Raw genomic sequence first — 15,134 nt, 5'->3', positions numbered from 1 at the left:
ACCTTACTCCACAACGCTTAAATTGTGGGTGTGTTGTTGTTGTTTTTTAAAAGAGTTGTTTTGGGCTTTTCTGCCTCTTTTAAATTATGACGCTTAAGACCCCGGGAAAGGAGAGAAGGTCAGCGGGTCAGTCGAAAACCCGGCAGAGGTCGCCCCACGCGGATTTTTCTGGTTGCTTTCACTACAACCCCTTTTTTAAAGTGTAAGGGCACGGGGCTTTAGGGGTGTCCAATCCTTTTGCTAGTGACGGGGAAAAAAAAGGGCGGGGGCCGGGGCGCATGGTCTTAAGGGTTGTGTTGGTGTCTTTCCTTTAAACCACGGGGTTTTTATGTAACCCAAACGAGGTTCCCCCGACACCCTCTGTGTAGACCAGCACGCCCAGAACACGGGAACCACCTTTTAAACCCCGACGCCGAATGCACCGGAACCCCTCCCTGTAAAACCGACGCCCGAACACCTGAACACACCTCCCTGTAAACCAGCACGCCCCGAAAAACCCCCGAAAACCCCCCCCCTTTAAACCCGCACGCCAAAAACCCTGAACACCCTCCCTGTAAAACCACCCCAAAAGCAGAACACCCCCCTGAAACCAGCCCCCGGGAAAGCCCTGAACACCCCCCCTTAAAACCCACGCCCAAAGCACCGAACCCCCTCCCGTAAGACCACCCCAAAATGCCCTGAAACCCCCCCCTTTAAAACCCCCCCAAAGCCCTGAAACCCTCCCTGAAAAACCAGCACCCCAAAAGGGGCCCCCTAAAACACACCCCCCCGAAAAACCCAGCAGGGCCCCGGAATCCCCCGGGAACCCCCCCCTGAAAGCCCAGCACCCCGAATAAACCGGGGGAAACACCCCTCCCTTTAAGCCCACGCCCCAAAATGCATTTTTGAAAAACCCCTCCCTGTAAGAACCACCCCCCCGGGGAATGCACCGGGAAACCCCCCTGTATACCAGCGCCCCCGGAATGCCCCCGAACACACCCCCTTTTAAAGGGACCAGCAGGGCCCGGGAAAAAAATGTCACCTGAACACACCCCTTAGAATTTAAATAGGCCTCTAATGAGGGGGTTAGGGGAAAAAGGGGTTTGTAAGAGAGAAGACTCAAACAGCACTCGAGACTGTTTTTTTCCTTTTCTAAATGACGTTTCTTTTTCTGATAAAACCTCATTAAAAAAAGGCCCCGGGGCTGAACACGTGTTTTTTCCCGTTACAAAACCGTAGCAAACTGCTGCACCTCATTTTTTTTGGGGGGAGAATAGTGAAACAAAAGAGAGTTCTGGGGCCCTCTTTTGCTTTTGCTTACAGCAAGGAATTCCATGGAAAGTTTTTATCTGCCATGATATCATTTTATCTGAGCTGCAATGATCGACAAATGCAAAAATGCAGCTATTTGGATAATTGATTCATTCGCTTAGTTTTTTTCGGGAAAAAATTGCCAATCTTTTTTTGGGACTTTTGGCTGAAAAAAACCAAAAAGTTTAAATACACCCTTTTTTGGAAATTAAAAAGACTTTTTTCATAAAAAAATCAAGAAAAAACATGAGGTCAATTGGGTAATGCAAAATACGGGCAGATGTAAAAGGGGAAAAAGCGGGAGGGGGCCGATCCCTTTAAAAAAGGACTCCTCCATTAAATCTGCCGTTAAAAATGAATGGCTCTGGAATTTAGATGCTTTCCACTACATGGTGCTCGCAGCCAATAATAGTGACAGATGAAGCACTTTAACTCCCTATTCTGCTCTCCTGGTTCTTTTTGCCTTGTGCTGAGTAAAGACCGCCCCTCCTTTCCCCCCGGGGTGTAAGAAAAACCCCAAAGGCTTGGTTCCCCCATGCTCAAATGGGGATTTTAAAAAACAGAAACTTTGGGGGGCAATACCCGTTTTTAAAAAAAGGAAAAAGGAAAAAAAGTAGGGCGTGTTTTTCAAAAGGATTACAAAATACAGGCTACAATTTCTGGCGTGAATAAATCTGATATTTTAAATGTTTCAGAGTCAGAATGAGAAGAGTACTTCATCTGGACTCTGCAGTAGGCATCTTGCACGGAAGTAAAAGTAGCAGTGCCACAGTTAAAAAATACTCTGTACTCTTCTGTGGTGACTCAGACTCGACTCACACATACACACACACACACACACTCGCAAACACACACACACACACTCGCACACACACACACACACACGCACACACACACACACACAGGCTGCACGATATGACGACATGATGTTGTTAAATGTCGCGTTAACTATTTTACTTGCGATAAATCAACAGATACTGTGTGCTCAGTTCTGCAGCTTTCAGCCTTCTGCTAAAATACCAACTTGCTTGTTGAATCTAAAACAAATGAAAGGAAATTATTTCCAACATTATTTCATTAAACAAATTGAACATTGAATTGAATATAAATGGCACCACTGTTCTACGGATATTCTCTTTCATCTTACACAAAAAATCTCAAAAAGTGTGCATCGCCTTTCGCGAAAAAAACGATATGTTGTGCAGCCCTAACACACACACACACACACACACACACACACACACACACGCAGTGTAAAGATGAAAATTCAGATGAGAAAACAAAAGTAGGAGTACTCACCTGCATGAGGGTCTGAGGGGAGACGGTGGCGTTAGGAGCATAGGAGCAGAAGGAAAGAAAACACAGCGTTAGACACCCCAGACTAGTTTAGGTGATGATTATATGATACTCTTGTCCTTGTCCACTAATCTTCCAGCAACGAACATCCCACACTGACTACCACAATATTTGAAATGTGCGGATTTGAACGTGGTTTCAACTCGCACTACTTACCTTGACTGGTATTTCAATTTGCACTGCCGACTGTTCATCCACAGTACCAATTGTTTACATATACGGTCCCTGACAAAAGTCTTGTCGCTTATCTATTTTGTAGAAACACCTGCTATTGACCTGACTTTTAATTAATCAATTGGTGTAAGAAATAGCTCATATGAAAAGCTAAAACCCTCCCAAATGATGTTCATTGCACTGAAATAAATTAGTTTCACTGGAAAAAGATTTATAATTTAAACAAGACAGAAAGGTCAAATTTTGGCAAGACAAAAGTCTTGTCGCCTATACATAAATTGAACAAATTTACTGCAAATACTTAAATATGTCAGCAAATTAAATAGTGGTGCTGTGAGATCCAAAGTAATATCTTGTATGACTTCCATGAGCTTGAAGGACTGGACCATGCGGTGTTGGGAGGATTCAGACCATGTGTTGATGAAGTCATCAGGAATAGCTAGGAAAGCAGTCTGCTGCCTCCCAGAGTTCATCAATAGTCTTTGGTTTTGGGCTTCCATGCTTCCTCTTTCATCCTACCCACATATGCTCCATGATGTTCATGTCTGGTGACTGGGCCGGCCAATCCTGGACCATCTTGATCTTCTTCGGCTTGAGGAACTTTGAAGTGGAGATGGAAGTATGCGATGGAGCACCATCCTGCTGGAGAATTTGGCTCTTTTATGGTTGGGAATATAAGAGGTAGCTAAGATTTCTTGGTATTTGAGGACTATTGATGTTGCCTTCCACCCTGCAGATCTCTCGCACACCCCCATACTGGATGTAACCCCAGACCAAACTTCACTGTTTTCTGGGTGAATCTTGGATCCATGCGGGCTCCAGTAGGTCTCCTGCAATATTTGCATTGACTGTGGTGTAATTCAACAGAAGATTCATCTGAAAAATCCACTTTCTTCCACTTCTCCAGCGTCCATACTTTTAGCAGGCTGTGGGCCTTGGCACATGCCACACGGTTTTTCAATTGTCTTTTGTTTAGTGCTGGCTTCTGGGCACTGATTCGACCATGGAGGCCATTTCGAGACAGAATCCGACAAACCGTTCTGGTTGACACAGGGACTTCAGGGGACCAGGTCTCGTGGAGCTCTGCTGCAGTGGAAAATGGGCTGGCCTTGGAATTTCGAGCCAACAAACGGTCCTCTCGAGCAGTTGTCTTGCGGGGTCTGCCTGACCTGGGCTTGTCAAAAACGTCTCCAGTGTCTTCAGATGTTTTTTTAATCCTCTGTACTTGACGCTGAGACACATTGAAGGTGTCTGCCACATCAGCAGTGGATCTGGTCTTCAGCCTCTTGATAATCAAAACTTTAGTCTCAGGGTGAATCTTAGGCATGTTTGCAGAGGTCTAGTTGCAGTTGATGTGAAGGTCTAGTGTACTGGGATTGTTTTTATACACACCTGAGACCTGATTGATCCATTATTAGTCCCAGGTGAAGCTCATATGACAAGGCGACAACACTTATGTCTTTGCAAAAATTGACTCAATGGGCTTTACCAAGCTGTGAATATCAGAATACTTTTTGACATTTTCTTTTTGCACTGAAACATTATTACAAAAGCTGTTGGGATTAAAATGAGCCATTTCTTGTAAATAAATCTTGATTAGAAATATATTTCAGTGGCACTTCAGGTCAATTTGCACACAAGCGACAAGACTTTTGTCAGGGACTCTACATATATATGCAATACCGTATTTTAACTGTAATATGCAATTGCTTTCCACTGCACTTTAATTTAGATAGCTTCTGCCAATCTTTATTTGTACTACCTTTAAATCCATTGTTATACTGCTCATTTTAGCCTAACGTATTATATATATATATATATATATATATTGTATATATGTAAAAATTCTGTTTGTATTAATAGCTATCTGTATATATATCATAGCACATATTCACCTGTAAATCTTGTTCAAAATACTTGTTATCTGTATATTATATTCATAGGACAAATCTATCTGTAAAATTCTGTTTATAATAGTATTCATTTCTATATTTATTCAGTACATATCCATCCTGCACTTATGAAACCATTATATATATCCTGCACTTACTGCTATGCACTTCAGGTTAGACCCAAACTGCATTTCGTTACCTTGTACCTGTACATGTGTAATGACAATAAAGTTGAATCTAATCTAATCTAATCTAAACTCCCTGACCTGACCTTGTTCATTTACTCCTACAGACCAGTGCATGTCCCACGGTGCATTAAGCTTAGTGTCTAACAGCTCTGGCAGAAAAAAAAAAAAAAAAAACGGATCAATAACCAGCCCCGCATGTGATCCAGCCCGTCCCCAGGGCTCTACCCACAGCACAGAGCGCAGCGCCTGGAGGGACAGCGTCTGACAGATGGTCACTGATCCTGGGCTCCGGAGGAGCCGCACGCCGGCCCGCTGGAAACACGGCTTTCTGAATTATTTAACGACAACATGGCAGACATGGAGCCAATTTGAATCCATCCATTATTTGAGATATTCCACTACAATGACAAATGTAAAGGCATGGGGGTCCAAATTCCATATCAATACAATTAATAGTCAGGGTTGCCCGATGGACGTAACAACCAACATAGTTTCAATAATTTTCTCAGATCATCATTGTATTATAAATTATCGTTCTCTATCGCTCGACAAGGTTTTGCAAAGTTTGCCCCAAGTACAAGTCCAAAGCAAATAAGACTAGATCATTTTTCAAAGGAACGTCTTCATTCAGAAAACAAATGCTGAAGCCTCTCAATGCCCCCCCACCTTGCTGGCTCTTTTACATAAGTTGGACACTAATAGTCTGGCTATCAGATCAGGTCAAATATATCAATTTACTAAAGTCTTTGTAATATCTCTGATATAAAAATAACTTTGTGTATAGGGGCCAGAAAAATGTACTTTGGGCAATTCGAATTATTTTTTACTAAAAGTAAAAAAAAAAAAAAAAATTAACGTTGAACCCTGATAGTTATGGAGATATTTCAGTCTGGACCAAAGTCTGGACCGTGGCACTAGTGTGGCTAAAGACGCCGGTCAGCACTTTACTGGACTAAGAGCCCAGTGAGGCTCAGCACAAACTAATGTGCTGACCTTCTACAGCAGACAACAGTGGGATTAATCTATCTTAAAAACACTTAATTCCACCTGATTTAATGCGTAAACCAATGCCTGGACTTTGTTAGAAGGATTACTCAAACACTTCCCAGCAGCCCAGGTCTAATCCCCCCCCCCCCCTCCACCCCAGTCACAACAGATGCACTGGGCCAACACTGGGCAGACTGGATCTTAGAGGTGAGATGTGTGTGTGTGCACATTCTCACAGCTCAGTATCAACAGACAAAAGGAAGATTCTTCAGGGTCAAACACCCGTGTGTGTGTGTAGAACTTTAAAACCACCCCAACGGTCTGAATCCTTCCTTGCAGAAAAATCCATGAAAGGGTCTGCACTCTTGAACCCAAGGTTATCAAAGTGTCAGATTAAAAAAAATAAAAAAAGAACGCCTGCACACTGACGAAGAAAAAAAAAAATAGAGGTTGTTGAAGTTGAAGTTGTCCTGTCAATGGCCCTAGGTCTGAAAAGTTCATTTTTTTCACATTTCTTTTAATCTTTGCACATCTGAAGAGCCTCCTCTACTTTTTTTTCCCAAAATATTTTTGGGGGAAATATACAATACAATACTTCCAGTTTTTTTAAACATATATGCATATGTACACCAATACATATACACACATAAAAAACAAAAACAATCAAAAAAATAAATGACAGTGTCGGAGAAAATATTTCAATTAAATTATAGAGTAACATACAATGAGCAACCCCCCACTCAGCTCACCACGACCAACACACATATTACCGGTTATTTATGCAAAATAAAGTAACAACAAAAACAGGCACACATTCAATTGGGTAGTACTTCTAAATTAGAGAAATAGGGAATGAAGGGTTGCCATTTATGGAAAAAGTGGACTGTACATCCTCTCAATGTGTTTTTAACTCATGTTTTCCGAGGAGAAAGAAAACACTGAAGCCATATCAGTTTTTCTGCAGGACTCTCCAATACAAATGAAGACCTTTTTAACACAATTGCATTGTTAAAAGCAAACCTAGAGACCAAAGACCTGCAGATCTGATGTCGCTGAAAAGGATCAAACACACTCCTGCAGCGCAATCCACCTACACCTAGAAACTCTTTTAGTTTACAGGTGTAGGTGTCAAGCACAGAATCATATACAAAAACCTTTTATAACTAACGTGACGGCCTATAACAGTATATTGAATCAGATTTAGAATAGAATGGAATAAAATGCCTTTAATGTCCTATTATTATTAGTCCTATTGTTATTACCTGTGCAATGAGATTGAAGCAACCCCTTTACAGTGTAACACAAAATATAAAAATATTAAAAATATAAAATGTGCTGAAGAAGAATAGTGCAGAAGAAGAAGAAAAAAAAGAGAGGGGGGATCGTGGTGCACAGTTCCTAAAAGCAACTATATACAGTATAGTTAGAAAGATAAAGGGTTTGTATACACATTATGCAAAAATATAGTTTGATGCATTTAGGAACTTCTAGGGCCTTTTGGTTGAGGAAACTAAACTCTTAAAACATAACCCTGCCAATTTTTGATAGAATTCATTACAATGTGTATTTGGTATTACAATGAATAGGAACTCACCCTCTGCTGGATGGTTGCATGTTTTTTTCTCCCTTTCCCCCTTCTCCCGGGAATCAATCACCAGCGACCGCGAAAGTAGAAAATTAAAAAAAAAGTTTTACGTTTTAGTCAAAAGTGCATCCGTAAAAACCTCCCTTTGCAGGGGTCTTCAACCCCCTTGGGCATTGAGTAAAGGCACCGTAGGTCACGTTTGGGGCCCTGTGTGGGGAACGGAGCATTTATTCCCCTTTCAGAGGCGACCTCCCTGGATGAACATTTGTCTACACCCCAAAAGGGTTTGAAATTTTAAGGAGCTTTTATTTCATGGGGAGAGAAGGCTTAAACAGATATAATACACTCAAAACCAAAATTTATTCCCGCGAATAAATCAACGCGGAAATCTAAAGATGCAAGAACACCTTGTCCGGGCGGGGGGCCAATGATTTTAAATCTATTCAAATTTTCGATTTTTTCATATCTTTGTTTTTGGGGAAATTTTTGTTTCAAAAAACAAATTTTGTTGGATTTAAAAAAGATTTTCAGATAACTTATGCAACAAAGTTAAGTCCTGACAGCCCTTGTGTCCCTATATGATTTAGTCTCTTTTTTAAAACCTTGTGGGGCCCTAATACGGGTTTGAAGTCTCTTTTTTATAGACCTTGTGGTCCCCTAATACGATCTGAAGCTCTTTTATATAGACCTTTGTGGCCCTAATACTGTATTGAAGTTCCCTTTTTTATAGACCTTAGTGGTCCCCTAAACGTATCTGAAGTCTCTTTTATATCTTAGTGGGCCCTAAAATGACTATCTCTTTAATAGACCTGTGGTCCCCCGTATTAAATTTTTTTAAATTTTCCCTAATACGTATCTGAAGTCTTTTTATAAGATTTTGTTCCCCCCTACGGTATTTAATTCTTTATTAGACCTTTGTGGTCCCCATCCTTTTATCTGAAGTTCTTTTTTTAGACCTTTGGGTCCCCCAAATTTTATTGAAGTCTTTTATATGACTTGTGGTCCCTAAAGGGATCTGAAGTTCTTTTTTATAGACCTTGTGGTCCCCCAATAGTTCTGAGTCTCTTTTATAAGACCTTAGTGGTCCCCTAATACTGTACGAAATTCTTTATATAGACCCCTTTGGGGTCCCCCAAAAAGTATCTAAATCTTTTTTAAAGCCTTAGGGCCCCAATACGTATTGAATCTCTTTTTTAGACCTTAGGGTCCCCCAAACGTACTGAATCCTTTTATAAGATTAGGGTCCCCCAAACTGATCTGAAGTCTCTTTATTAGACCTAGGGTCCCTAATACGTATCGAATTCTTTTTTTGACTTAGGGTCCCCCAAAATGTATTGAAGTCCTTTTATATAGACCTTGTGGTCCCCCAAACTGTATTGAGCTTTTTATATGACCCTTTTGGCCCCCAATATGTTTTAAATCTCTTTTTTAAGCCAGGGTCCCCCCCAATATGTATTGAATCCCCTTTTTTTTGACCTTAGTGGTCCCCTAAAATTACTGAGTCTCTTTTTTTAAAACCTTAGTGGTCCCCTAATACTGTATCTGAAGTCTTTTTATATAGACCTTAGTGGTCCCTAATACTGTATCTGAAGTCTCTTTTATATAGGCCTTAGTGGTCCCTAATACTGTATCTGAAGTCTCTTTTATATAGACCTTAGTGGTCCCTAATACTGTATCTGAAGTCTCTTTATATAGACCTTAGTGGTCCCCTAATACTGTATCTGAATCTCTTTTTATAGACCTTAGTGGTCCCTAATACTGTATCTGAGGTCTCTTTTATTAATGTTTAAAAAAACCTCATAAAGCCATATTTTCATGCCAAGGGACCTTTAATACAAGCAAGAAGCAACCCTCAAGTATATTTGTTATATAATGCACATAATTCTTTTATTTCTCTTTTTATTTTTATATGTACTGTTTTTTTCATAAGATATATACTGGAATAATGTTCCATATCACAGATTGTTTACAGAAATGTCCATTTTCAGTGGATTTTTCATTTATTTTGCAGTACTTTATTTAACATGATGGTAGAAGTTGCAATATGACGAGGCCAATCAGACATGTCCGTTTAAAGGAAGGCACTGATATTTTTTATTGGAATTGTTATTTTCATCATTATAACTTTACGTTTTGAGATGAATGTTCTATGTTTGACTGTGCAATGTTTCATGCTTATTAAAAGAAAAAAACACTTATTGCCTGACTTTTTGCATGGGCCAGTTACCGGTTTCAAGGTATACCGCAGATTGAAAAAGCAGAGGTTCAAAACCACTACAATTTTCTGTTTATTCTGTTTTTTATGAGTCATCAAGGACAGAAAGTGCAGGTAAATTATAAAATACATTGTGTTTGATGAGGGAAAAAGTAGTATTTTTACCCAGATATTTCAAAATAATACATTTTAATGCTGTACTTGCAATACCGCAACACTGTGACACCATGATTTTTTTACTGAAGGTTATCATACCATCAGAATCTAATTACTGGAACTTCCATGGAATATCCATGTTCTCATCCTTGAATAAGAATATAGAGCCATTCTGATGGGGTTTCATGTTGTAATGCTCCATGACATATCTGTCACACATTGAATATTGAACTGTAGCTGAATTAAATGAAAAGAAATAAACAAATAAATATGCTATGAGCTGTGCTCAAGATCTCTCTGCTCACCTCAGCAGCCAGTTTCTTCATGTAGGGGTTGATCTCATCCAGCAGGTTGTAGCCCTGCTGGAACAGCGAGTACTGGGCGTGCATGAAGGACAGCATCTGGGGGGGGGGGGGGGGGGGGACAGAGGACACATGAGGAAGTGCTACGACCCTGCGGATGTCTGTGGAATATAACGTATGAAGAAGCAGGTGTGGGTTGGTGTCTGCGTTGACTCACAGCATCTAGGATCTCAAATTTCTTCTTCGCCTGGAGGACGTTGATCTGCAGAAAGACAGACAGACGTGTTTCTAAATGTGAATCAGAAATTAGACTAGTCTGGAGTACTGATTATGGTTTTCAATGATATTCGCAAAAATACACCATATTTGGTAAGTACTGTATATATATTGAGGGGCAAATAGGGGGTGTATGAGAAAATCTGGAGGCGGTTTGTAAAAAAAGAAGACATGGGGAGCTGCAACTGTGATACCTCCAAGGGGGGGGGGGTGTTGTGTAAATTGTAACTGCAATGATAATTGAATTAAAAAACTGTGTTAAGAATAAATAAACACAGCATATTTGAAACCTACAGGCTGTTGAGATAACTCCAGCTAGACCAGAAATCTTCAACAGGGGTCTAGGGGGCCCTAGGGGGTCCTCAGAGTCAATGCAGGGGGGGGGGGGGGGCTCCAAATTATTGTTCATTTTTGAAAGTTTTTTCGAGAATTAAAACATCTTAATATGAATCCATATTAGACATATTATTATAATTCCCCACTGGTTACTGGCCTGTAGGTAAGGAAGACACTCAGGCCATCCACAGATCCAGTTCTACCAAAAGATTTACTACATCTAACATTAAAACATTATTCATAAAAACCATGGCAGCAGTTATTAGCTTAGTAGTAAGTAAAACATTATGTATAAAGGATTTAGGCCACCCTACATGTTGCTGTAGGCCCAGTTTAATCAGTTTTATGCAACTACATTTTATACAGTACATGTATCAGGGGCTCCCTGCTCTGTCACTTTTCATGTCAACAACTCAATGCAACACTATTAATGTGTTCCATGAGAAAACATTAATAGTGTTTTCTTGGAAAATCATTTACAATACCAATTTTGCTTTGCTTTTGCTTCTCATGGGACTTATGCTGTAAATTTTACAAGCAATATGTAACCCTCAAATACTTTTCATAATGCAACAACTTAATGTTTACATTAAGAATTGATCCCCCATGTTTGAAAGGCATATAGTGGAAGATTGATTTAATTTATTAATTTCAGAAAGATTGACTTTTATTGGCGAATTGATTACTTTAACCCAGCCCTAGTACTTGTACTCTATATGTCCCATTACGGGTGGACAGTAGCTGCGTCCCTGAGGCACTCCCTTTGCATTGTACATCGCAACCGATGCAACGCTAAATAACATTTTGTGCTACATTTAAGAGGTCACTTATAAATATAGCGCATCTCCCTCCAGCTTTGACCTTTTCTGCCTTGAGACACTTTCAATTAAGACTCAAAGGATAACGTGTCTGGGAGCAGCGAGAGAGAAAAAGCTGCCAGCAGACAGAGGGAAGAATGGAAAAGAGGGCACGGCCATCATCGCAGCGATCATAATGAATCAGGGTCTCTGTTCCCGGCAGGCGGACGTGGGTACGAGGTTACAACTTGTGGGCAAAATGAACTGCATGCTGCATATGAACAGAGAGGAGGATGTGTCAAACAGGAAGAGGGACGGACGCGGACATCGCTGCAGGGTAAGAGGGACACGTCACGGTCATTCCCCGGTTGTACTGGGAATGAAAACACATGTGACTGCATTATAATGCCCTCTGGACGGATTCCAACAGCGTCCACGCTGTCGTTGGTGATATTTCCCGAAATATCATAAATATTCATTTATCAGAATCGTAAATGATTATTTAAAAATGATTAGTGAATATAAAAAAAAAAATACAAACTGTCAATCATGTTATGAGTGTTGGCGTTGCATAGTCTGTCCACCAGAGGACGCTCGACAACGTCCCTGTTAGTGATGGCGTTGCATAGTCTGTCCACCAGAGGACGCTCTACAACGTCCCTGTTAGTGATGGCGTTGCATAGTCTGTCCACCAGAGGACGCTCTACAACGTCCCTGTTAGTGATGGCGTTGCATAGTCTGTCCACCAGAGGACGCTCTACAACGTCCCTGTTAGTGATGGCGTTGCATAGTCTGTCCACCAGAGGACGCTCTACAACGTCACTGTTAGTGATGGCGTTGCATAGTCTGTCCACCAGAGGACGCTCTACAACGTTTTTTTTTTATGTGTTAAAGTAATTAAGTTTGGATTTTTATACATTTTATTTATCAGAGCTTTAATATGTTTTAATGTTCCTCTGTTCTGTTGTGACAATAAAACAAATTATTATCATATTATTTTAGTGAGAACTCATAAATAACTACAAATAACTCGTTTCTGGATTTAAAAAAAATTATGCAGTATATATCGGCCGATATATCAGCATATCGGATTTTTAAATAACTTAACATTTGAATCAGTATCGGCCTTAAAAATCCTTTATCGGTCGGGCTTTAATCCAGGACAGACTGTCTAAAAACGTGTCCTGGTGTCCACGTATTTACATGATGTCACGTCTCCTTCCTCTCGATGACGTGCCAGCTTTTCACTCCACCTTCGTGTGTGTCTCTTTGAAACAGAGATCAACACTTTAGCTAGACTATCTGTCCAATCGGAGTTTTCTCTCGCGGGTGTATTTTACAGCGGCTATGAGTGCTGCTAAGACCCGCCCATGATGATTGGGATTGGTTTAAAGAAATGCCAATAAACCAGAGCACGTTCTTCTCCCATCCCAGAATGCGTTATGGACTAGATAGAGTCTAAACTTAGAAATCTAGTCTCAAGAAATGATAATGAGCTTATCATTCATGCCTTTGTGTCTTTGCGGTTAGACTATTGTAATAGTTTATTTTTATGCTTAAACAAAAAGGAGCTCTCTCGACTGCAATTAGTACAAAACTCTGCAGCCAGAATTTTAACCCGTACTAACAGGAGGTCTCACATATCCCCAATCCTAAAAGAACTTCATTGGCTACCAGTGTCTTATAGGATACATTTTAAAATTTTGGTTTTAGTTTTTAGAGCTTTACATGGCCAGGCTCCCCTCTATATTAGTGACTTGATTCAGCGGTACACCCCTGTGCGTGCTTTGAGGTCTGTGGATCAGAACCTGCTGACGGTTCCGCGCACTCGCTACCGCACTAGAGGTGACCGATGTTTTCAGGCTGTTGCCCCCAGGTTGTGGAATGACCTTCCACCGTCTATACGTTTTTCTGATTCTGTTGATGTCTTCAAATGCAGACTGAAGACGCATTTATTTGTTCAGGCTTTCAATTAGCTATTTGTGGGTTGTTATGATCATGTATTGTCTATGCTTTTATTGTGTGTATTTTATTGATAATCATGTTTTGTTGTGAAGCACTTTGTGGCCCTATGCCTGTGAAAGGTGCTATATAAATAAACTTTTACTTACTTACTTACTTACTTAGATAGATAGACCCTCCCCCGCTCTGCAGCGGGTGGATCGACAGGCAATGCAACACTATGGACAAGTTATTGTAGGCCGAGTATAATACGCAACTTAATTTTATACATTAAGTTAATATATATAATATTTTTAATAGCAGGTCCCCAATCCAATCAGTTAAGGGGTCCTTTGCTTTGAAAACGTTGAAGACTTCAGCTCTAGATGTCTCTGTCTTCATTCATGTGCGTATGAAGGAAAATCCAATATTGTTGAATTCATAAATGGAACACACTGTACATTCTGTAACAAGGATTCAGTCATGTGTCTAACCTGCAACACGTAGTCCAGAGCGAGGTGTCGGAAGCACTTGCGAGCGAGGCTTAACGTCCCGGCGGCTTCTTCCACCTCGTGAGGCTTGTTCCTCGGCGCCTGAGCGTTCTTCACCTGCGCTATTTCCAAATCCTCCCGCACCCTGTCAAAGTGCTTCTTGGTCTCCTTGAACTTGCGAACGTCGCTACAAGAACACAGAGAAGTGGTGAGACGCCAGTAACTTCCAACTGGATCACAAAAGAACCCAAAGTTCAGGGGAGGAGATCTCAAGAGTTAAAGATCTTTGGGTATTTAGAGCCAACACAAAGTCAACGTGCTGTTACAGGAAATCTACTTCAGCTGAATTGTTCATGATACCTCTGAGACCCGATATCTGGGCAGCAAAAGGTTGTACTCTGGTTAATATTTCAACACACCAAAAAGGTTTTCAGGGGCTAACAAGGGTACGTTGGCTCTTTAAAGGTTCAGGACTTTCTGGCTTTTTCTGGCTGTGTTGAATGGTTGATACATCTTAAAAGTTCTGCAGGGTTACTCACTCTTTCACAAAGTTGTGCAACTGTTGCTTTACGGACCGCTGAGCTTGATCAAACAGGATCTGAAACAGACCAAAAGAAGAGATTAGCAGGTCTCGATTATGTTTTTGGCATGGCCAAAGTTTTCACTTTATTGCTTGTGTAGAAGTGTTACGAACATGTCAATCACCACGAAAATGTCTTCTCAACTGTTCTGATAATAGATTATGAAGTTTTTAAGTAATTTTTACTTTAAATGCCAGATATGATGTAGCTCCAGCTTGTCAAATTTAAGAATTGGCTGCTTTAGATGTTAAAATATAAATATCTTTGGGCTTTTTACTGTTGGTCCAAAACAAAACAAGCTATTTGAAGGTATCTTTGGCTTTAGTTCTAAAGTTATTTTTTCCACAATTTTCTGACATATAATGAAGAAACTAATTATTAAATGAATCCCAAAACACAATAACAGACAAGCGATCCAGATAAAAAAACGCTCTATTTTCAATTCATCAATCAACCCATCCATCAAACAACATGTATTTATACAGCACTTTACAGCAACCAGCGGGTATCCAGAGAGCTTCACATCAGAAACCAAGAATAAAACAACATATCACACAATAAAAAGAA

At 40.4% G+C, this 15,134-nt stretch overlaps 1 protein-coding gene across 1 annotated transcript in view; it reads right to left on the bottom strand.

Annotated features, from left to right (window-relative positions):
• acap3a (ArfGAP with coiled-coil, ankyrin repeat and PH domains 3a) overlaps positions 1–15,134 on the bottom strand; it is a 104,625-nt gene that overhangs the window by 27,895 nt on the left and 61,596 nt on the right. The window contains 6 exon segments of the mRNA XM_032521871.1: positions 2,590–2,601; positions 7,482–7,513; positions 10,106–10,244; positions 10,363–10,407; positions 13,990–14,173; positions 14,526–14,584. Coding sequence (XP_032377762.1) covers positions 2,590–2,601; positions 7,482–7,513; positions 10,106–10,244; positions 10,363–10,407; positions 13,990–14,173; positions 14,526–14,584 — 471 coding nt within the window.

Source organism: Etheostoma spectabile, chromosome 7 (genome assembly GCF_008692095.1).
Source record: "Etheostoma spectabile isolate EspeVRDwgs_2016 chromosome 7, UIUC_Espe_1.0, whole genome shotgun sequence".
Lineage (NCBI taxonomy): Eukaryota > Metazoa > Chordata > Actinopteri > Perciformes > Percidae > Etheostoma > Etheostoma spectabile.
Note: the sequence above shows the minus strand (reverse complement) of the source record. Positions and strands in the feature narration are given on the sequence as shown.